General features: G+C 55.5%; 8 protein-coding genes across 8 annotated transcripts; 5 read left to right on the forward strand and 3 right to left on the reverse strand.

The window, feature by feature from the left end:
* Positions 1 to 711: 711 nt before the first annotated feature.
* On the forward strand, positions 712 to 1,818 carry UV8b_01495 (uncharacterized protein; the record flags this gene model as incomplete). The annotated part of the gene is made up of 3 exons (XM_043138993.1): positions 712 to 845; positions 923 to 1,160; positions 1,237 to 1,818. 3 exons carry the CDS (start codon positions 712 to 714, stop codon positions 1,816 to 1,818), a joined length of 954 nt encoding a protein of 317 aa, XP_042994927.1.
* Positions 1,819 to 2,745: 927 nt separating this feature from the next.
* UV8b_01496 (uncharacterized protein) lies at positions 2,746 to 3,258 on the forward strand (the record flags this gene model as incomplete). Its single annotated transcript, XM_043138994.1, has 1 exon — positions 2,746 to 3,258. The coding sequence occupies one exon, from the start codon at positions 2,746 to 2,748 to the stop codon at positions 3,256 to 3,258; it is 513 nt and encodes a 170-aa protein (XP_042994928.1).
* Positions 3,259 to 4,052: 794 nt separating this feature from the next.
* On the reverse strand, positions 4,053 to 6,458 carry UV8b_01497 (uncharacterized protein; the record flags this gene model as incomplete). Its single annotated transcript, XM_043138995.1, has 2 exons — positions 4,053 to 6,137; positions 6,237 to 6,458. 2 exons carry the CDS (start codon positions 6,456 to 6,458, stop codon positions 4,053 to 4,055), a joined length of 2,307 nt encoding a protein of 768 aa, XP_042994929.1.
* Positions 6,459 to 6,944: 486 nt separating this feature from the next.
* Positions 6,945 to 7,767, forward strand: UV8b_01498 (uncharacterized protein; the record flags this gene model as incomplete). Its single annotated transcript, XM_043138996.1, has 2 exons — positions 6,945 to 6,982; positions 7,089 to 7,767. The coding sequence occupies 2 exons, from the start codon at positions 6,945 to 6,947 to the stop codon at positions 7,765 to 7,767; spliced, it is 717 nt and encodes a 238-aa protein (XP_042994930.1).
* Positions 7,768 to 9,070: 1,303 nt separating this feature from the next.
* On the reverse strand, positions 9,071 to 11,441 carry UV8b_01499 (uncharacterized protein; the record flags this gene model as incomplete). Its single annotated transcript, XM_043138997.1, has 2 exons — positions 9,071 to 11,236; positions 11,319 to 11,441. 2 exons carry the CDS (start codon positions 11,439 to 11,441, stop codon positions 9,071 to 9,073), a joined length of 2,289 nt encoding a protein of 762 aa, XP_042994931.1.
* Positions 11,442 to 12,463: 1,022 nt separating this feature from the next.
* On the forward strand, positions 12,464 to 14,143 carry UV8b_01500 (uncharacterized protein; the record flags this gene model as incomplete). The annotated part of the gene is made up of 2 exons (XM_043138998.1): positions 12,464 to 12,490; positions 12,551 to 14,143. 2 exons carry the CDS (start codon positions 12,464 to 12,466, stop codon positions 14,141 to 14,143), a joined length of 1,620 nt encoding a protein of 539 aa, XP_042994932.1.
* Positions 14,144 to 14,992: 849 nt separating this feature from the next.
* UV8b_01501 (uncharacterized protein) lies at positions 14,993 to 18,064 on the reverse strand (the record flags this gene model as incomplete). Its single annotated transcript, XM_043138999.1, has 6 exons — positions 14,993 to 15,693; positions 15,804 to 16,796; positions 16,864 to 17,531; positions 17,615 to 17,703; positions 17,802 to 17,894; positions 18,026 to 18,064. 6 exons carry the CDS (start codon positions 18,062 to 18,064, stop codon positions 14,993 to 14,995), a joined length of 2,583 nt encoding a protein of 860 aa, XP_042994933.1.
* Positions 18,065 to 19,050: 986 nt separating this feature from the next.
* On the forward strand, positions 19,051 to 20,454 carry UV8b_01502 (uncharacterized protein; the record flags this gene model as incomplete). The annotated part of the gene is made up of 2 exons (XM_043139000.1): positions 19,051 to 19,113; positions 19,171 to 20,454. 2 exons carry the CDS (start codon positions 19,051 to 19,053, stop codon positions 20,452 to 20,454), a joined length of 1,347 nt encoding a protein of 448 aa, XP_042994934.1.
* Between the last annotated feature and the right edge of the window lie 195 nt (positions 20,455 to 20,649).

The raw sequence follows: 20,649 nt of genomic DNA on the forward strand, positions 1-20,649 counted from the left end.
TTGCGACTTGCACGAGCTGGAGAATTGGTGTCTGGAGCGGGTATGCGGTGGCCATGGCGTTTTGATGCCGTTGTATGTGCCACGCGAGTCTATTTCGGCAACAAGATGCGGCGGCCACCTGCATCCAGTGCATCGCACACGATGCATCGGACCTGGATTTCTCGCCCGTGGCCAAGTCCCGAAGCCCCGGTGTTTGGTATCCCGCGAGCAGCACCGTTCCGCAGGAAATGAACCCGGGACGCGTCGTCCTTTTACGTCAGCACCTGGTGCGCCTCGCATCTATCTATCTGCCAGGGCTCATGGCGGTCCGTACTCCGTACTCCGTACACGAGCGGTGGCTCAACTCCCGGTCGCACAGCATGCAAGCATCCCCATGACCGAGCGACCGTCGCCGGACGCGACTTACGTCGAGTATCGCGACAATCTTCCGGTCGTTACGCAGCATATACCACGAGATGGCCCTCGCCTGCACGGCGCGGATTTGTACCATTGACGAAAAAGAACGTCAACGAAGAAAAACAAAAAAAAAAAAGAAAGGAATAAACAGGGTGCCACGAGCAACGGGCAGGTTCGTCGGAAGCATTGCCTGCGTAGATGGACGAGCTCGGCGACATGTCTCCGTCAACCACGCAGCATTCACAAACCGGTCTTGGAAACAACACCGCTCACGTACTCTGCTCTTGGGTCCGTCTTCAAGCGAGAAAAGTCGCCATGAGAGTCGTCCATCTCGCCCTGCTGCTGCAGGTCGCATGCGCAGGCAGCCTGGGTTCCCGTCAAGGCAAACGATGCGGCATCGACCAAGGAAGAGCAGCATGTCCCAAAGGCCTCTGCTGCTCCAAGGAAGGGCAAGCAGTCCCCCCCTGATTCCGCATCCCGCAGATACTGCTTGCCCCCTTTCCGACAACGCTGACATGCTATTCAGCTGGTGCGGCAACGGGTTCGAATACTGCTCCTCCCCAGCCTGCCAAGTCGACTACAGCGACAGCTGCGACGGCAACATTCGCCCCCCGGGCCCGAGCACCAGAGACGCAGACAGAGGCAAGCTCGGCTCGGTGCCGTACGGAGAGGCAATCTACCACTGCGAGCAGTACGGGGTGATTGCCCTGACGTACGACGACGGTCCGTACGAATACACGTCGCATCTGCTGGATCTCCTGCAAGTTGCGTCTCACCCCGAGCAGTTGGCTGACTTTTTTTTTTCTCTTTCTTTTCCCCCCTCGGCTAACCCAGGCGCAGAAGCACCAGGCAAAAGCAACGTTTTTCGTGACGGGCAACAACCTGGGCAAGGGCCGCATCAACGACGCCTCGCTCCCGTGGCGCAGCCTCATCCTGCGCATGGAGCGCGAAGGCCACCAGATTGCCTCGCACACCTGGTCGCACCAGCGGCTGCCGCTCGTCTCGGACGCTCAGCTCGACAACCAGGTCATTTACAACGAGATCGCGCTGGCGGACATCCTCGGCTACTTCCCCACGTATCTCCGTCCGCCGTACTCTGCCAGCGACGACAGGGTGGACAGCCGGCTGGGGGAGCTGGGGTACCACGTCACCTATTTCAACCTCGACACGGAGGGGTACCTGCACGATTCGGGGGAGGCCATTGGCATCTCCAAGGGGATATGGGACGGGGCGGTGGAGGGCAAGGACGCGGGCGGGACGAAGTGGTTGGGCATCGAGCACGACACGGTGTACCAGAGCGTGTACAACCTGACCGAGTATATGCTGGAGTCGTTGGTCCGGAACGGGTTTAGGAGCGTGACGGTGGGCGAGTGCCTGGGGGATCCCGAGGAGAACTGGTACCGGAGGGTTGGTGATGCGTGAAGGTAGAAGGCAGAAAGTCAGAGAGTACCGAGTATGTATGTAGAACTGAAAGTGGTCAAGTGGTGGCGGTGAATGACGGCAAGAATTAGGCGATGGCCTCTCTTGCTTACTCCATGAATTAATCCATCCATGGAAGTCGTGAATATGATGTAAGGGGATAACCAAAGAACTCACTCAGCCTTCAACGTCGGGCCTTTGGACAACCGAAACTGTTGGCCAAGGGCGACAATAACTATATTGCAGCTCTAGCTTGGTTGGGGTGCATGCATGCAATGCAAGGGCACCTTGCAAGGCACTCTCCACTAGTTCTTCTCCTCGGGGGCCGTCGGAAACGTCCATTCCACGTCCCCTCCTATGAAAAAGGGAGAAAAAAACAAAAAAAAAAAAAAAAAAAACTCTCCGTCCATCTCGACCCCAATCTTCGCCATCAACACGAAAGACCAGCCAGCCTTTCCACGGCGCAGGCACCACGACGCGCGTCACGGCCAGAGAGTCCTGCCCGCCCGCACCGCGCGGCGGCGGAGGTGCAGCCGTTGCCCAAGGCGAAAACCAAGATGGCACCAGACAAACGCCTCGACGGGCCAATGCCGACAGAGGCCTCCCGGAGCAGCAGCTAATCGCTGGCGCAGCCCCCCTCCCCCTTGGCCTCCCTTGCCTCAGGTGCTTTCAGCCTCCAGCCACGTCCCCCAATGACGAAGTCGGCCAAGCCCCAAATGGGGGCAAATGCTGGATCTCCCTTTCTGCGGAAACAGCCGCCCACACGCGCTAGTGGCACTAATCCGCGATAGCTTGCGCGTCGGCGGTTCCAGGTCTGCTGGTGCGGCGTGCTTGCTGGGCGGTTCCCCTCTGGAAATGCGTAAGAAAGCTTGTCTGGCCCTCTCCTGCCGCCCATGGCCAAGTCCCCATCTCACAACTCATCACACGGCCATGTATACCGACAGCAAGCTCATCATCCTGGCGGCCCTGGCAGCCACCGCCCTCTCCTCCCGCTTGCAGCCTCGCCAGACGGCCGATTTAAATGCGTGCCTCCAAGTCATCAAGACGGTCCCCACTCCGCCCCCTGCCATCCTCTCGGTCCTGCTCGACGAGTCCGTCACCGCGACGGACGCCTGCTCCCTCAGCGTCCCCAGCAGCCTGAGCGGCCAGTGGGCCAGCTACACCGCCGCCCAGTACTCGTGGTACAAGGCCAACGAGGGCCAGCTCAAGTCCAACTGCGCCGCATATTCAGAGTACTTGACGGAGACGGGTCGCGGCTGCAGCGGTGCCGCCGCCATCGCCTCTGCTACCGGCTCTGCCGCTACTACTCCTACCTCCTCTGTCACCGGCACCGCTACGGGGACGGCCTCCACGACCCCGGCAACCAAGACGAACGGCGCGGCTCGTGACGGCGGCGTGGCTGCTGCCGCCCTCGCTGTTGGCTTGGCCCTTGCGGTTCTGTAACGCGCCGGGGCTGCGAGAATCAAAATCACCTTGCTAGTACGGAGTAGGACCCCGGAGTATGACTTGACTGTTGGCATGTATAGAACGCACCGGATGCTGTGGCGGGGGCACGTGGTTTGAAAACAGTTGCCGAGACTTGCCGAGACTTGCTGGGGATGAAGCACGATGTTGCCTTGTTCTACTTGTAGGTAGTGTTTTACATAAGGTTAGGTCAACTCGTTTGTATAGAACCGTGCGCGGACCCTGGGATGACCCTTGATGAACCGTTGGATCCCCATTTTACTCGGTATATAAATTCCCCGTGCGCCACAGAATAGGTGCATAGTACGGAGTACATAGCGGGGCTCTTCCGCTTTAAGCCGAGTCGGCCGTGCATCCAAAACCGTTGTCTGGACAAGGCCTACCGGGGCGTGGCGTTGGCTCCACCCGTTTGATGTTGATCGTCAGTCCGTCCCTCGGCTAGGTACCTATCTAGGTACCTCCCTAGGTAGCTCATGCAGCATGGAATGCCATCAGACATTCCCTCACCGATGCTGCTTTCCCGCCGCGCGGAGAAATAGGAAAAGAGAGGCTTTGATTTCCCACAGTATCCGTAATAGTACAACTGCGCGCGCGCAGCGCATGCACGCACGCATGGCCAACTGCAATGTCCTCTCTGCCCCACGACTATGGCATAACGCCCGACCACGCAAAACCCCCCCCCCTCCCCGCGGCGGCGCCACGAGGGTCAATCAATGGCACACGCTCCGCACTAATGCTCGCCAAAAACAGCGCTCCGCTCTTCATGCACAAAATCACAGTGACAAGGCCGCCCCCTCTTTGTGCTCGTCGGCCGGCCGCCCGTGCGGCTCGGGCCACTCACTCCCCGCATCGACAGTGACCTCCTCGCCCACCGCTTTCGTCCTCAGGTCGCGCGAGCGCGCCTGGAACCTCTTGTTCTGTCGAACATGCTCGAGCTGCTTGTCGGTAAAGTCGAGGCGGTCCAGCGTCGAAATCAGCTTCTCTTCAACGAGCTGCCGCACGTGGAACGCTAGCGCCTGGTTTCTGAACATGCCCGAGTATCGGTACGACAGCCACACGTACTGGTTGATGGCGACGTGCAGGGCTTCCAGTCTGCCGAGGTACTCCTGCGCGGTTCCCTTGTAGTTTTCCAACTTCTCGTCCAGGATTTCGAGTGGGATTTCCTGGATGTCGAGCAGATCGCCCGTCGAGTTGTCCGCCACGACGCGGGCCAGCGCGCGGAGGACGTGCACGGCCCCCTCTGCCCTGAGCGCCACGGGCAGGTAGCAGAACGTGAGCCGGTCGTAGATGGTGAGCGGGATATCCTGGATGATGTCGGCAATCTCCAGGGCGTCGCTGCCGATGCTGAGCCGGTACCGGGGCCCGACTCTTGCAGCTGCTTTGATTCGCATCAGGATGAACGACAGGGGCGTCTCTGGCGGGTAGTATGACGCGAAGCGCTCGACGATGGCGGCGGGAGGTTGAATGCTGGCGTGTTGGATATCGTCCACCTTGACCTCGAACGCTCGGCGTATGCTTTTCAGATCCGTGCGGTCCATTGTTGTGACCAACCCAACCTTCTCCGGCTCCTCCTCGTTGCTGCCGACGCCAGTATTTTGCGCCGTTCTGTATCTTCCCGCCCGACCTCCAATCTGCTTTATTTCGGGAAAGCTTAATGATCTGTGCTGGTTGCCGTCGAACTTGGTCACTGATTCCAAAATCACCCGCCTTATCTCCAGATTGAGGCCCATGCCGATGGCGTCGCTGGCAACGATAAAGTCGTAGTCATTGTCGGGGTTGTTGAACAAGGCCGCCTGTTGAACTCGAACCTCGGGTGGCAAGGAGCCATAGATGATGGCGCATCGTCGTCCAGTATACGATTCGATGTTCCGCTTCATCACGTGAAGCGAGAGACGGCTAAATCCCACAATGGCATCGCCCTTTTTCAACCTGCTGTAATCTCCTTGAATGGCCTTGTCCATAGTCTTCAAAGGGCTAAGTCGCTCATATCGATGAACGACGCACTTGTCGCCAATGCTCGCGCAAATCGCCTGCAGGATGGGAACGGTTCGATCCTCTCCACACACATGCACTTCTTTGGCCTGGACTCCGAGAAGCGCCGACGTCCAGGCATTGCCACGCTCGGCATCCGCAATCATCTGAATTTCATCAATGACAGCCACATCAAACTGCTTGTTCAGGGGCACCATTTCCACAGTGCAGCTTGAGAAGTAGCGGTCGGTATCCTCCGGTATCCGTACCTCCTCGCCAGTGATCAAGGCGCAGGGCAAGCCCTTGGCCTTGAGCCTACTGTACACTTCTGTCGCCAACAGTCGAAGGGGGCCGGCGTAGACGCCGCTCTTGGAGTTTTCGAGAGCTTTAAGAGCATTGTATGTCTTTCCGGAATTGGTCGGTCCCACGTGAACATGAATCGTTCTCTGCATCGTCCGGGTAGCTGGAAACCATTCGTGCGGAAACCGAAAGTCCAAAAGACGGTTTTGACTCTCTTCAATCTCTTTGGAGAATTTCTCTCTAAAGATGAAAGACTGGAAAGAGTATTGAATCTCCTTTGTGAGACCCTTGATATCCCGGTTGAGGAAGGCGTCTCGAAAATTCCAGAAAAGGGGGTTCCTGTCGCGGCGAGTGACATTCTTCTCGGCTAGCGAAAACGCGTCATCGATTGCGTCCATGAACAGTGCCCCTTGTCGACTCAGCTCATCCCTCTTGAAGCTGGTTCCCGCATGTTGGTGCACTGCCAGCATATTGAGCACGACTTGCAGCCGATGCAAAACAGTTGATCGAAAGACGCCATGGCGACCTATGTGCTTTTTGCTCACGTCGAGCCTCAGCCTGGCCTCTGGGTCGTGGCCTAGGCTTATCTGTTTAAAGAGGCCCAGTCAATGCCTCCTCACAATCAGATAATGACGACATCTAGTCTGAGTTGGTACGGGATCCTGGTGACAATGAGAGAAACTCACCGAATCTGCGCGGGAGCGAGCTGCGACCCTTGCTAGAGACTTTGGCGCATTCAACGATTTGGCAAAAGGCTTCCCCGGAGGCGGCCTGTTCGCCAAGGAGGATTTCTTCTTCTTCTTTGGGGCAGACCTCCAATATGGGACAGAGACCGAGAATTGGCGATGCTGGCTCCTGATGGCAACATGAGCCGCTCGTGCGACCACGGTCGGGGGCAGGAATTTCATGACCCCTACATACGCGGGACAGCGGGCATTTCTCGGACTGAGAACAAGGCGCCGTGGAAATCGAGACTGATTCCGGCTCGAGATGGCGAGAAACAAAGCACGGGGATTTTCATCACAAACTGCACTACATTCTATCGCTACCCCTAGCTTTCACTTTTTTTTTTAGTCATTTGCTGCCTTTATCGGACCAGTTGGAAAATTGTTTCTCCATCCGTTTTGCGCTGCAACTAGCATCACGCCACAGCTTGTGTTGCGCCACAACTTGCTTCACGCTCGACTGCGATGATTGACGTCGTGTGGCTTGCGACCTCCTCCCCATCCTTGTCTTCATCTTCTCTCCCTCTCCAGCCTTCCTACTCCGTGCCGTAAACCTACCTGGTACCTGCCCATACGCCAATCATCTCGATACGACAAGATTCCACCCAGCTTTCCCCTCATCATCTCCGAACCGCATCCCTCGTCGCAGTCAACCCATCACCATCGACTATGGCGTCCTCTTCAGCGCCGGCCACGCCGCTATTCTAGTAAGCTTCTACATACTCGCAACCCGCCCAACACCAAAGCCTTTCTCACCGTTTGCCCACGGGACAACCCACCGGACTTCTAACCCGCACAACCCTCCCAACGCAGCTCCTGCATTGCGCATAAAACCACAATCCTCGCAGAATGCACCACCTCGGCGTCCTCGCAAACCTCGTCGCTCGCGTCCCTCATTCTACCCAAGATCGAGCACAGCACGCCGCAGAAGTTGACGTACACCCACGGCCAAAACCAGATCCATTATGTGTCCGAGGCGCCGTCGGAGCATCCCAACCACCCTGCGGCTGGCGGGCTCACGTTCCTGGTGATTGCCGATGCGTCGCTCGGCCGCCGCGTCCCGTTCGGCTTCCTGCTGGAGATACGCAAGCGCTTCTTTGAGCAGTTTCCCGAGAGCAGCGACTTTTCAGACATGCCAAACTACGGCGCCGGGTCGTTCAACGCGGAGCTGAGGAGCCTGATGGTTGACTACGGAACCACCAGCGGCGGCAGGGACGACGCCATTGGCAACGCGAAGCGCGAGATTGACGACGTCAGAGGCATCATGACCAAGAACATTGAGAGTCTGCTGGAGCGGGGGGAGAGGCTCGATCTTTTGGTCGACAAGACGGATAGGCTGGGGAGCAGTGCGCAGGACTTTAGGGTACGCAGCCGCGGCCTGAAGCGCCAAATGTGGTGGAAGAACGTCAAACTCATGGGGCTCCTCGGACTGGTCATCTTCCTGATAATCATGGTGATGGTCATTGCTATTAAGAATGCTGTTTCGACATAGGATTGACGGGTTAGGGAGCAAGACTGGTTTATTTTGGGCGAAAGGTAGGACGCAGCAGACTTATTGGATACCTGGGCGAACATGACGGCAACCATGCTTTCTTGTATACTTTTTTTTTTTTGTCTTTGCTTCTTTTCTCCTTAATTCCCCGGACCTATGCTTCACGATCGTCGACGGTATGAGACGTTGAGCAAAGTCGCAACACTCGATTTGCGCCGGCGCCAGCCTCGCGCTTTTAATTACATAACTTCTCCTGTACAATTCCAGACCGTCTCCAGGTATCACACTGACTGCAAGCAGTCGAAACAGTATATTTGTGCATCCACGATCCGTAGCATTTACTCGTTCACATGCCATTGAACAGCGGATTAACACTCGTCCACCACATGCCATCCTCGTCCATTCCCGGGCTGCCCATCCTCGCAATCATCGTCATCTTCACCCGCCCCAAACGCCAGATGCCTCATCAGCCCGATTGATCCCAGCGTACACCCGCCCCCCCGGAGTACAGCCCTCCGGCATTCCACAAGCTGAAAGCCTCTGAGCGAAACTCACAACCAGCCCGCGCTTCGCCCCGTCACAGCTTCGGGCTGCCCGTCCCTTCCCCTCGCCCATCCCGATACACATAGCCGTGCGCAACGGGACTCGCCGCAGGCGCACTGGACTCCTGCATATTACGCGACTTGCGAAACCCGTCGGTGAAGAAGACGGGGTGTGCGATGGCCGGGTTGTGCGCGTATTTGTCCCGTGTTCGGGGGGCTTGTCTGGTTCCAGACTCCATTGGTCAGAGGCGGTAAGGTGAGTAAAAGGATGGGCAAGAGATGGCCGCGGCAGAGGTTGTGACTTGGTTCATGCTGATGGACGGATTTGTTTGCGCCGGGCTTGCCCATGCGAGATGATGGGTCGTCCTGCCGCCTCGGCTGGTTCGACTGAGCAGGGTCAAGGCAGGACTGTCACTTGCCGAGGCACAAATCCTGACTAAGCGGCGTCGAGGTGGCGAGATTTCCGAATCCCAATGTATGGAGGAATCTATCGAATCCGCGACAATTACTGCATGTTGCTGTTTTTTCTTCGGGCCCTTGAAACCTCAGTGCATAGTTTTTTTATGCGAAATCGCTCGAGATCGTCAAACCACTCGGCATGCAATCCATGTACATCGAAGCAAAGCAAGTCCCAGCAAGCCAGTGGTATACCTAGTGATAAGTCGCCGCCGCTAAGCAACGCCGTCTTTTCCGTCCCACAAAAAAAAAAAAAAAAAAAAAAAAAGCAGTCCATATGCTACAAGCAATGCTTTACAGATCCATCAATTCTGCGTCTTTGAATGTTCTTCGTAAAACTCGAGAGTCAGCGCAGCCAGAAATCCGGGAATGCAGCCCTTTTCTCGTACCCAGAACCCAATCTGGTCGCCGATGCGTCTGGCGAATGGGCTTTTGGGCCCTCCGCCAACCTTCATCGTCCCTCGCTCACCGTCGAAAACGATGGAATTCTCGTGCTCGTCGGTCTGGGATGGGAAAAAGGTGCTCTCCACTCTCATCTTGCCGTTGGGGATAAAGGTAACCGTCCACCCCAGAGTCGAGAATATGGCTTCCTTGAATTCCTGCGACTTGGATCCCCACACCTCCTTCAGGCGTCTCGCCGATTTCTGGGCCGATGCCGTTTCCGCCTTGGCAGCGGCAATCTCTCTCTCCATGGCCCCCAGGACGGATGTCGGGATGACGGGCACGGCCGAGTTTGCGTGCTTTGATCGCAGCTGAGCCAAGAGGTCCGAATTCTCCTTCTTCAGGGCTTCCAGGGTACTCTGCTTGATGGCTTCGTAGTCTGAGGTGGGATTTGATCTCAGGGACAACACTCTGGTCGAGCTGTGCTCCTTGGCTGCCGACAACTGTTCTCTGTTTGCGGACAAGTCTCTTTCCAGCATTGCGGCCTTTGTCTGCAGGCTGCTGACCTCGTCTTGAAGCTTTCTGTTCTTGCGCATCAACTGGCCCATCTGCTCCTGAGCATCATCGTCACGCTCACTACGCGAGCGCTTGTTCCCCGGCTGTTGCGGTGTTGTCGGTTCCGCTCCGTTTTTCGCCTCTGCCGAGGATAAATTGCGTTGTATGTTCTGCATCACGGACTTGTAGCAATCAAGCAATTCCTCTAATTCCTGTATGACTTCGTTTCGCGCCCGATCGCGCTGTTCTGGCCGCATAGCCTGATCCTCAGCCTCAAAGGCCTTTACTTGTGCTCTTAGATACTCAACTTCCTTGAGGGCAAGCACACGTTGTCCGTCAATGCACATGTGCATCTTGTCCATCGAGAGGCTTGATGCCGAGGTCTTTGCTGCTTCCACTTGCTCTTTAAGCTGCGCCCTTTCATCTTCCAGTGACTGCATCTTGTTCTGTAGGGCAGCCATCTCGGCCCGCAAGGCGCCCAGCTGCTCTACATGGGAAGCCGACGCCAGGCGCTCTTCGACCAATGCTCTGGCCACGGCTTCCGGCGAGTCGAATGTCGAGTACTTCAGATAGGCCGTCCAGGCAAGGCGCTCATCCTCCAATCGTTGACGTTGTATACAAGCTTCCGCCAGTTCTGTCTCGAGAGTTTCTGCCGCCATCAACTTGCGCTGCAACGATTGTTTTTCCTCTTCCACAATCTCCACGGCCTTGCTCACGGCCCGAAGGTGCTTCAGTTCGCTGAGCTGGTCACGATTCGTCGCTTCCAAAGCCCAGATATGTTGCACCTGCTCAGTCAATTCTCTTCGGATGATTTCCATCGTCTCGGCGTCGCCGCTTTGCGCCTTTAGACGCAGCACATCGGCTTCGAGTCTTGCAATGTAGATTTCCTTGTCTGCCAGAGTGGAGTGAGCTTGCTGGATATTATCCTCGCGCTCTTGATTTTCCTGCTCCAACTCCTGCATCGAGTTATTTAGGGCCGTGATCTGCAGCCGCATGTCGTTCAGCTTTTTATCCGCAATTCTGGCCGCGTCGTCCTTGGCAGTGGAGAGGTCTTCTAGTTGTTCTTGCAGGAGCCGTGCCTCGTCCTGCGCCTCGCGCGCTTTACGCTCCAGTGCCTTGGCTTCCGTTTCCGACCGGTCCTTCAACTCCTCCAATTCTGCCCGCACAGACTCGAATTGGCCGGCAGCTTTGGCTTGTTCTGCCTCGGCCGCTTGCCTCTGGAGTAGTTCATCTTGCTCGCGTCTTAGAGCCTGCTCCATTTTGTGCGCCTGTTGCGACAAGGCGATTTCCTTTTCCTGCTCAGCGGTTTGCATTCGATACTGCAAGGTTCCTATCTCGGCTTTGAGAGCCTCGATTTCTTTTCTGTACTTTTCATATTCGTCCGCATCCGGGGGTGCCATGTTTTCCTTTGAGCTTTCCCGCGATCCTGGACGGACAGATTCCTCAGCCTGACTCTGGCGGGAGGAAGGGCGAGAATTGGCGTCTCCGCCTGTGATGAGATTGTACGACGGTTGGGTGGCTCTAAACGAAGCGAGCTGGATTCAGACACTTGGTTTCAGCATCGATACCCAAGCTGGCCCGCCAAAGGTGAGAGGGGAGAAGTCTGAGGACACATACCCGTGAGCGGCTCTGGACCCTGGGAAGAGCAGATGAGGCGGAAGCTCGCAGCCGACTGGACATTGTGCTTTGCAGCCCACGCGGTGCCGGAGCGTCGCCATCTTGTGGCGTCCTGCCACGCATGATTTGGGTTCTGCCACGGGCTCGAGTCGTCGTTGATCAGGCAGGCACGTCCGCAAAGGAACGTCGGTCTTTCCTTGTTTTGTTTCCCGTTGTCGGGACAGCTTCTGAGGTCACGTGATTGTCGAGGGGTTGAATGAGGCGCCTTGAAGCTGGACAAATGCCATGGACTGCGGAAGCAATTGAGGTTCAATCCAGTACAGATGCAATGACTGGATAGAATCTAGCCCTGGGGTTTGTCAGGGCGTGATAATATGCCAAATGGCAATTTTTTTGAGCCGAAGGGCTGGTTGTCCCTGCAGACCAATCCCCAGGTGCCGAATGCAACCAAGGCTCCAGGTAGTGATCCCGAACTGACATCACACCACCACCCTTGGCCTGGCCATTCGTCAGTACTTGAATGCTGCAAGCAGGATGATACAGCATACGTGATTTCTGGAATAAACCAAGTCGAACCCCGGACTCTGCACACCAGTTTCCATTCAATCCGTCAGAGCCCGCCAAGTTTCCACGGAGTACTCCGGTTCCGCTCAAAGTACGGAGTAGCAGGTATTTGACTCTGACAGGTACCCACTTTTCAAACGCGCCACCCAACAAGGGAGGCAGCTCTGGGCTACAGCTTGCAGACGCTCCAGTCCAGAACCAGACTGACTGCCACACCCCCGAGCATGCAAAGCAAAAAACATACTCGAGTAAGCACACAAGCACCGCGACTCAGACCCAACCGCCATCCAGCAAATCTTCAATCCAGGTACATGAACGCCTGTCTGGTCTCGAAAACTGCCATTGCCCCTCTTCCCGCGGCATCGGAGCCACCTTAGACCTCCATTGGACCATCGCAAGTTGCCGACCAACAAGCGGCACATATGGCGTCGACGCCAGCGTCGTTTCCTTGAATCCCACGCTCTGGCTGCTCTTGAACAGGACCAGACCCTTTGTCAACACTTCACTTTTCTTGCCATTGGCGAGCACAACCATCCCAGCAGCGTTCACTCGTTCCGCTGTTGTCGACGCTGTATCTCACCATGGTCCCCGTTGAACTCGGTCTGATGGTGAGAACCTGCCCTGTCCACCTTCCGAGAAGCCCTATTGACAGAGCCGAATCAACCTAGGCCGCTTCAGCTGCACGCCGACTAACAGCCGCATCTGCTATGCGATCTGTCCGAATATTGCCGCGAGGTGTCCTGATCAGTTCTTGTCGATTGCATAGGCCACGGCGGCAGATGCAGAGATGCTCGTCCACCTCGTCTGCGTCTCCCAGCCGCTCGGCTTCCTCGGAACCTCAAGCCCACGCTCCGACGTCGAGCTCCCCCAGGAAGAAAGAGTCAGCGGGAGGCAAATTCAACCTCTATGGCGACGATTGGGAGGATTCGGTGGACTTTGCCATCAAATCCTTTGAGGATCTCCCCCATCGTCTCTTCGGAGTCAATCAGCACATGATTATCAACTATGAGCTCAAGGAAGCTTTGCGACTGATGCTGCGCCAGTTTAACGCTCCGATTGTGTATTGCTTCGCATACGGGTCTGGCGTGTTCCCCCAAGGCGACATCAGCCGAAGCGTTACCGAAGCCGAGTTCCGCGCTGTACATCCTAAACCGCCCGAGGCCCTGGTCAAGGCGCAGAATGGGTGCCCAAAGATGATTGACTTCATCTTTGGTGTCAGTCACACGCAGCATTGGCATTCCATAAACATCAGGCAGTACCGGCAGCACTACTCGGCAATCGCCTCGCTGGGGTCCGGCCTGGTCTCGCGGGTTCAAAACTGGGGCGCGGGCGTCTATTTCAACCCCTTTGTCGAGGTGAACGGCATGCTCATAAAGTATGGCGTCACTAGCATAGACAACCTGGTCCACGACCTGACCACCTGGGACAACCTGTACCTGGCTGGCAGGCTTCAAAAGCCCGTCAAGATCCTCCGCGACCATCCGCAAGTACGGCTCGCCAACCAGCACAACCTCATTGCTGCCGTGCGCGCGGCTTTGCTCCTGCTGCCGCCGCAGTTCAGCGAAACCGATCTCTACAGCACCATTGCCGGCCTCAGCTACATGGGCGACCCAAGAATGGCCCTCCCCACCGAAAACAAGAGCAAGGTGGCCAACATTGTCAACAACAACGTGGTGCACTTCCGCCGCCTGTACGCGCCCCTCGTCAAGACGCTCCCAAACGTGGACTTTGCCACGCCGTGTCGTCTGGACGACCAAGACTGGGTTCTCGATCCCAAAGCAGACAGCCTCCTCCAGCAGGACATGGATCCCGTCAAGCGAGCCAACATGGTGCGCCGGCTGCCCCAGAAATTCCGATCACGGCTATACTTTCAGTACCAGAAAAAGCTGTCCATCTCCCGCGCGCAGTTCAACGAAATGATGCAAGCATCCGCCGACGACGAAGGCACATCCATCAAGCGCCGGCTAGGGGGCGAGCTCGAGCAGCGCATCGTCGCAGACGACCCCCGGCAACTCCGCGAAATCGTCCGCCTCGTCATCAAGCGAACCGTCAACTGGCCCAGCACCACGCAGTCTCTCAAGGGCGTCATAATGGGCGGCTGGGCCAGGACCATGCGCTACCTCGGCGAGAAATTCAGCAAGTGGAACAAGGGGAGGATGCAGCAAAAGCAGCTGCCGCCATCCACCTCGTCTTCCGAATCCGAACCGGGAAAGAGCCCACCGTCGGAACAAAACCCGGCCAAACGCGAAAAACACGACTGAGCAGCAACACGAGGGAAATGAACGCGCTCAACCGTGACCCTCCTGTAATTAACTTGACACGGGCTGATGAAAAAAAAAAAGCATTTTTTTCTTTGTATAACTTTGTATATTTTTGCGCGGCACATGAGTCTTCCCTGTGCTTTGCGCTTGGCATCGCGTTGTCACCGGTAAATGGATGCAGGTGGTGACAAGTCTGTATATAGAGGTGCATATGCGTCGAGTCGTGGTTTAGACGGTGGAGAAGACGCAGCAAAACATGGCCATGGACCTCTCCGTTGTTATTTAAGCGATTGTACGATTGATGACGAAACGGAAACGTCACATAACAGGCACCCAGACGCAGCGTAATTTGATGCGGCATCCCCCTGGGCCAACTTGCGACCTCCCCATGCTCATTCTAGTCGATTAACGTTACTCACAGGATACAATTTTTTTTCTTCTTACTATCACATAAAGGGTGTTTTGCGACAAAAGGAAATAAAAAAGGCGAGGAAGCATTTTCCTTTAATATCACATTAAAAAAAAAAGGGGGGGTGGGGGGGATGGGGGGGATGGAGAACAAAGGGAAGAAGAAAAGACGAGGATGCATTTTCCCTTCGCTCAAAATGAAAGGGAAAAAAAATGAGGGTTGCGGAAAACAAAGAGGAAGAAGAGAAGAGAGAGAGAGAGAGAGAGAGAGAGAAAAGGAGCGAAAAAGTCAGAAGGAAATGGAAAGGATAGATTCACCGCCAATGATTTTAACACCGCAAACTGCTTTTCCCCCCAAGCAGCCAAATGCACTTCCTCTCCAGACTTGCGCGTACACGGGTTTGACAAGTCGTCGGGTGTTGCAGCCCTCTCGAGACAGGCTCACCTGCCCTCGTAGTTCCCGCTTACTAGTTTCCGTGCTGCTGGAACATCTATCCAAGCCGGGCCTGGGCTGGCCGGCGCTCCGGCATCGGCGAATGGGTCGTCGTCGCTGGGATCCTTGCCCTTGCTCCGATCAGCTGGTCTTGAGATTGAGATGCCGCTGCCGACTTGGTCTCCCGCAGCGGCGGCGTATTCCCACCGAGCCTCTACGTGCCCCGGGGCGGGACACGTCCCGTCTGCTCCCACCACTCGGCACACAATTTTTGATACATCGCTCGTGACAGTGACATCGCCCAGCCGCCAGTAGATGAGGTGCTTATCCTTCAGATGTGTGCCGCTGGGTTTGGTCTGAGCGCCGCTGGCCTTTCCGTCGTACGTGGCGACGAGCACCACATTGTGCAAAGCGACCGGACAGGGGAAACTGCTCGCAGGATGCAGCTGGTACTGCAGGAGCAAGCCCAACTTGTCATCTTGCGGTTTCCAGACTGGCTTCAGCAGGATAGGGCAATGCTTCCCCAAAAGAGCAGTATCGGCCTCCTCGGCAAAGACCTTGTATGAAAAAGCGATTGATGTTCTGGAGAGATGTGAAAGGTCGAGGGTGTATTGGTCGGGTTGGTCAAGGGAGGCATTTTGAACAAAGATGCGATTTGGTCCGATGCGTTCTAGCTTAGGAAAGTTGTTTATCCGAATTGTTTCATGCGCTGCTGCGGCGTCAGTCAAGCCCAAAAAAAAAAAAAAAAAAAAAAAAAAAAAAAAGGAAAGGATTAAAAAAGGGAAAGGATCACAGAGCGAATGAAATCATGGTACGCACTCTTCTTGGATGACGCATCAGCGTCATTGTTCACAAACGCAATCTCTCCGGAAATGCTGGCCCTCTTGAGGGTTCCATCTACAAAGACGGCAGAGACGGTCTCAATAATGGATCCCTGCAACCCGGGACCATTCAACTCAGCTGGATGCTTGGCGTGGACAAGGCTTCGGAGAGAGTGACCCGACCGCACTGACTGACTGTCAGAGGTGCCCGCCAAACTCGCTTCCGAGGCCAACGCGTTAAGGGCAGGTGGGCGAGTGAGAAAAGATCCCGTCGACGGTGGGGAAGCTGAAATCGCAGGCAGGGAGGAGTCTGTTGAGCTGAGTGAAAGCCCGGGTGGCGGTACATAGATGGTGTTTCTAACATCTCGTCGACCGCGAATAGCGCTTGTTCGACGAGTCGCAGGACCAATCTGTAGCGATTTCGCAACATTAGACAGAGCGGCCTGCTTGGCTTCGGGATCCTCCTCCTCCACGGGTTGGTTTTGAATGTTTAGTCTCAAGAGCTGATCTGCCTCTTCGCCCGCTGCTTCTCGCTGGGCTTGAGATATCGGATCATCCATGGGCGCTCGGATAGTGTATCCTTCAGAATCTCTGGCTGGCTCGCCGGGTTTCTCAATCTGCTGGAAGGGAGGTGGTCCAGAGAGCGGAGGCGTGTCGAACAAGTCAGCCGAGCGAGTTCCGTTCGCGCCTTCAGCGCCCGCGCCCTCTTTCGTGCGCACCCCATTCACGCCCTCGCGCTGGCGATTTTCTCCGTTTGTAAACTCGTCCTGAGCGTTGGCTGGGTGGCGTGGGGTTTCTGCCAACGAAGACAGACGGCCAGCGTCGTGGAGATTGGTCGAAGACGTGTGCGGAGAGATGCTCCTGCCATGGCTGCTTCCAAGACGACCAAATGTAGCGCCACCCGGTTTACTGGGTGAAAGCGATCCAAACCCAGCATGGACGCTTTGTCGCCGTCTCCCGAAGAGGGTACCGAGTCGTCGCAATTTAGACTCTATCCAAGATAGATTAACAACGACGAGGCACATTACAAGGGAAAGATGATTTCAAGCGAGGGTTACCTTTGGGTTGCTCCTTGGGAAGCTGCTCGTTGAAATCGTCTTCTTGCGATAGCTGGGATGCAGAACCCCCAGTGGGAGGTGGAATATTTGTTGGCAGGGTGGAGCGCGTGGTGTTGGGATTTGGCAGTGGCAACCCTTGGTCTATCGATGGCTGTCTTCCCCCCGTCGACGATGGGCGCGTGGAGGACCTTGTCGGTGGTGGAGGCAGCCCAGCTGTCGTCCTGGACGCAAAATCATTAATCTCATCTTTGGTGTTGATTTCGATGACGGCAGCCAGAGTCCGGGCAGTGATTTCTTGGGCTCGCTGAACTTGTTCCGCCTCATATGTTTGGTACCGTGTGAGCACACCTCGCAAGTGATCTATCCGGGACTCGTCAACTGCTTGGAGAACTTCGAAAATATGAGGAGCTTGCAGCTCCCATTGCTGCGATGGGGTTTCCCCGATGTGCGAAGTGCCTTTGTCGGCCTTCTTGTTATGCTTTTCAAGAGATTTTGCGAGGGTAGTAAGATTTCTCGCAAGCTCATGGACACTGGGATAATGCCTTGGTTGCGCATAGGTACGTAGAGACTGCTCGACGTCTTTTTCGAGTGACTCGGAAAGAATGTGGTGCGATTTGGCCATGGACTCGACACCGGCAACAACGCGGGACCATGGGCCCTGAATTAGACTGATATTACACACTACTTTTCAGCTTTGGAAACACACGGGTGACAGCTGGTTTGGCGGGACACGATCTTTTCGGCGACATACCCAAGCTCGGAATGGACATCGGGGCCTTTATGGTTCTGCGCGAGTCGCCGCAGACCTTGCACGTATTGCTCCTCGATCCGATGACGCTCCTAGCCAATCGTGAATAAGCCCACTGTTAGCCATGGCGAGCTTTTCTGCGATGGCGCAAGTCTCAATGCTTCGTCGCAGGGCGTTGGAGGCTTCATACCTGAAGCCAGTCGGCAATGTCGACATTCAGCTTGTCGATGCGCTTCACCCGGTCGTTGAGAACGCGCGCAGCTTGGGTAGGCTGCAAGCTAGCCTTTTGGAGGTCCCAGTCAGCATCACGGAATGCCTTTGGTCGCGACGACGGGTTCGAGCAGATGCGTTGGGCCACTGCTGGGCTGGGCTAGGTGGCGCGAGGAGGCGATACTGAGCAGCGTTAAGACGTACCAGCATGGCGGGATATTCGGTCCTCGCCGTGTCATCCATGACGGGCAAGCAAGCAAAATTAAGAATTGGCGAGGAAGGGACAGATGGGGAAAGCCAAGGACAAGATGTAGGGCGGTTAAATGAGAGGTTGCATGATGGGGATGGATCGTAGGATGGGGAGACTGGTCAGCGATGAGCCGTGAAGGCGGATGGTGACCATGACGAGGCGTGGGGGAACACGGAGGTAACGTCTGGATGTGTGGCTGGTGGAGGATGTCAGTGTTACATGGCTGGCTGTCAGAGGTGCAGGCGAGGTGAGGGTAGCTAGCTAGGCGCATGAAGCAACTTGGAACAAGCAACTTGAGGTCCAGACTCTCTAGCTCTGCTGTGGCTTGGGGGAAGCTTATGTACCTAGCTGCCCGTGGATGAGATAGCACTGGTGTATAGGTGCCGTACGGGGCGAGACGAACGGGCCGGTCGCCCTGCTCTGACACCACCTGCAGCTGACTTCGAGACATGTCAATACAATCATGTACAGAATACTCCGTACGCTGGTGGGAAAATCTGGCTGCCATGGGGCACGAGGCCAATATGCAATGAAAAAGGGGCTTCATTTAGCCAAACTAGTCTGCAGTATAAGACTATCCGAATTATAACGAAATTCAGTAATAGTCTTACACGTTGTTATTGTCATCCTAAGAAATCACGGGCTGTCACCACGAGATGGGGGTTGTCGTGCGATGGGGCACCTACCTCCTCTAGGTACCCTACCTTATGTTAGAGTGCATTAGGTAGTATGTACCTCAATTAACTAATCCGGAAAGGAAAAACTCGCGTACCGGGAGAAAAACCTCATCTGCTGCCCAACGCATCGAACAGTACCTCTTTTCGTGTACTCCGTCCGTATGGTCGATTATTGGATCCCCCACTAAAAGGTGCCATAGCACTTCCCTCTCCCACGACCCAGACTTTTGCACGAGCCTTTCAGACTCTGGACCTCCGGAGGAAATCACCCAGGCCTTATTCCGTTGCGACAGCCTGCCAAGATGAAGCTGGACACGAGGGCGATGCGCCACCTGGCCTCAGAAGACTGGAGGGTGCTCACCGCAGTACGCACTCCTTCCTCCCCGCGCCCTCGTCGCCGCTCCCGAAGCTGACAGCCGCAGGTGGAAATGGGAAGCAGGAACCACGAGCTCGTGCCGACCGCTCTGATCGAGAAGATTGCCCGCCTGCGAGGCGGAGCCAGCAGCGTCCACAAAAGCATATCCGCTCTCGCCAAAGTCGACCTCATCGCCAGAGTCAAGGAGGCGAAATACGACGGGTATCGGCTGACGTACGGAGGGCTCGACTACCTGGCGCTACATACACATGCGACTCGCAAGGACCTTTACAGTGTCGGCACTAGAATCGGCGTCGGCAAGGAAAGCGACATCATGATAGTGGCGGACGAAAAGGGCACTCAGAAAGTGCTCAAGATCCACAGACTCGGGAGAATTTCATTCCGGACCGTCAAGTCGAATCGCGATTACCTCAAGAACCGTGCTTCCGGGTCCTGGATGTACCTCTCAAGGCTGGCCGCCATGAAAGAATATGCCTTCATGAAAGCCCTTCATGAGGAGGGCTTCCCGGTGCCGTCTCCTTTGGCCCAGTCACGGCATACCATTGTCATGACCTTGGTGGACGCTTTCCCTCTCAGACAGATCGCCACTGTTCCTGACCCAGCGTCTCTCTACGCCGATTTAATTGCGCTGATTCTCCGCTTTGCCAGCCACGGCCTCATTCATGGCGATTTCAACGAGTTCAATATTCTCATTAAAGAGGAGAGAATCACATCTGACGATGGCGTCGAGTCCATCAAGTTGGAGCCGGTTGTCATTGATTTCCCCCAAATGGTATCTATGGAACATTTAAACGCCGAGATGTATTTTGACCGGGATGTGGAATGCATAAAGCGATTCTTCTCGCGACGATTTCACTTCACCAGCACAACTCCGGGACCATTCTTCAAAGAAGCCAAGAAAAAGCTCGCCAAATGCGGCCTCAAAAGACTGGATGCATCTGTGGAAGCGTCAGGATTTACGAAAAAGATGTTGAAGGACTTGGAAGCTGCAATCAAGGAACAAATCGAGAAGCGAGATACTATTGGCTTCTCCGAAAATGATGAGGCCGAATCTGACGACGACGACGACGACGACGACGACGACGACGACGACGACGACGATGGTGACGGTGATGATGAAATTGATGAATTAGATAGCCTGGGGAAACAGGACTCAGGTGGAGATGAGGAAGGCGACAGTCGAGTATACGAAAGCCTTCTAGGTCAAGACGGGCTTGTTGCAAGTACACCTTTTTCTGGGGAAGCTGACGACGCTGCGCCTGAAGAAGTATCAAACGCCAAGGTGGAAACGGTACCACCTCACCAGAGTATGTCAAAGTTAGCCATATAAAGATAGATATCGACAGATTTCCCAAGTAATCATCAAACAAAACATCACTCGGTTGACTTTTGCGTGAAAACTGAATAACACCGTCATGGTAAGAGATGCAATAGTTTTCATTGGCGAAATGCCGCATTATCATCTACTTACAGTCCCAAGTCTTCGAGAATCTAAAGTACAATCCGTACAAATCGCCGGATAATT

The sequence above is a fragment of the Ustilaginoidea virens genome, chromosome 1 (genome assembly GCF_000687475.1).
Source record: "Ustilaginoidea virens chromosome 1, complete sequence".
Lineage (NCBI taxonomy): Eukaryota > Fungi > Ascomycota > Sordariomycetes > Hypocreales > Clavicipitaceae > Ustilaginoidea > Ustilaginoidea virens.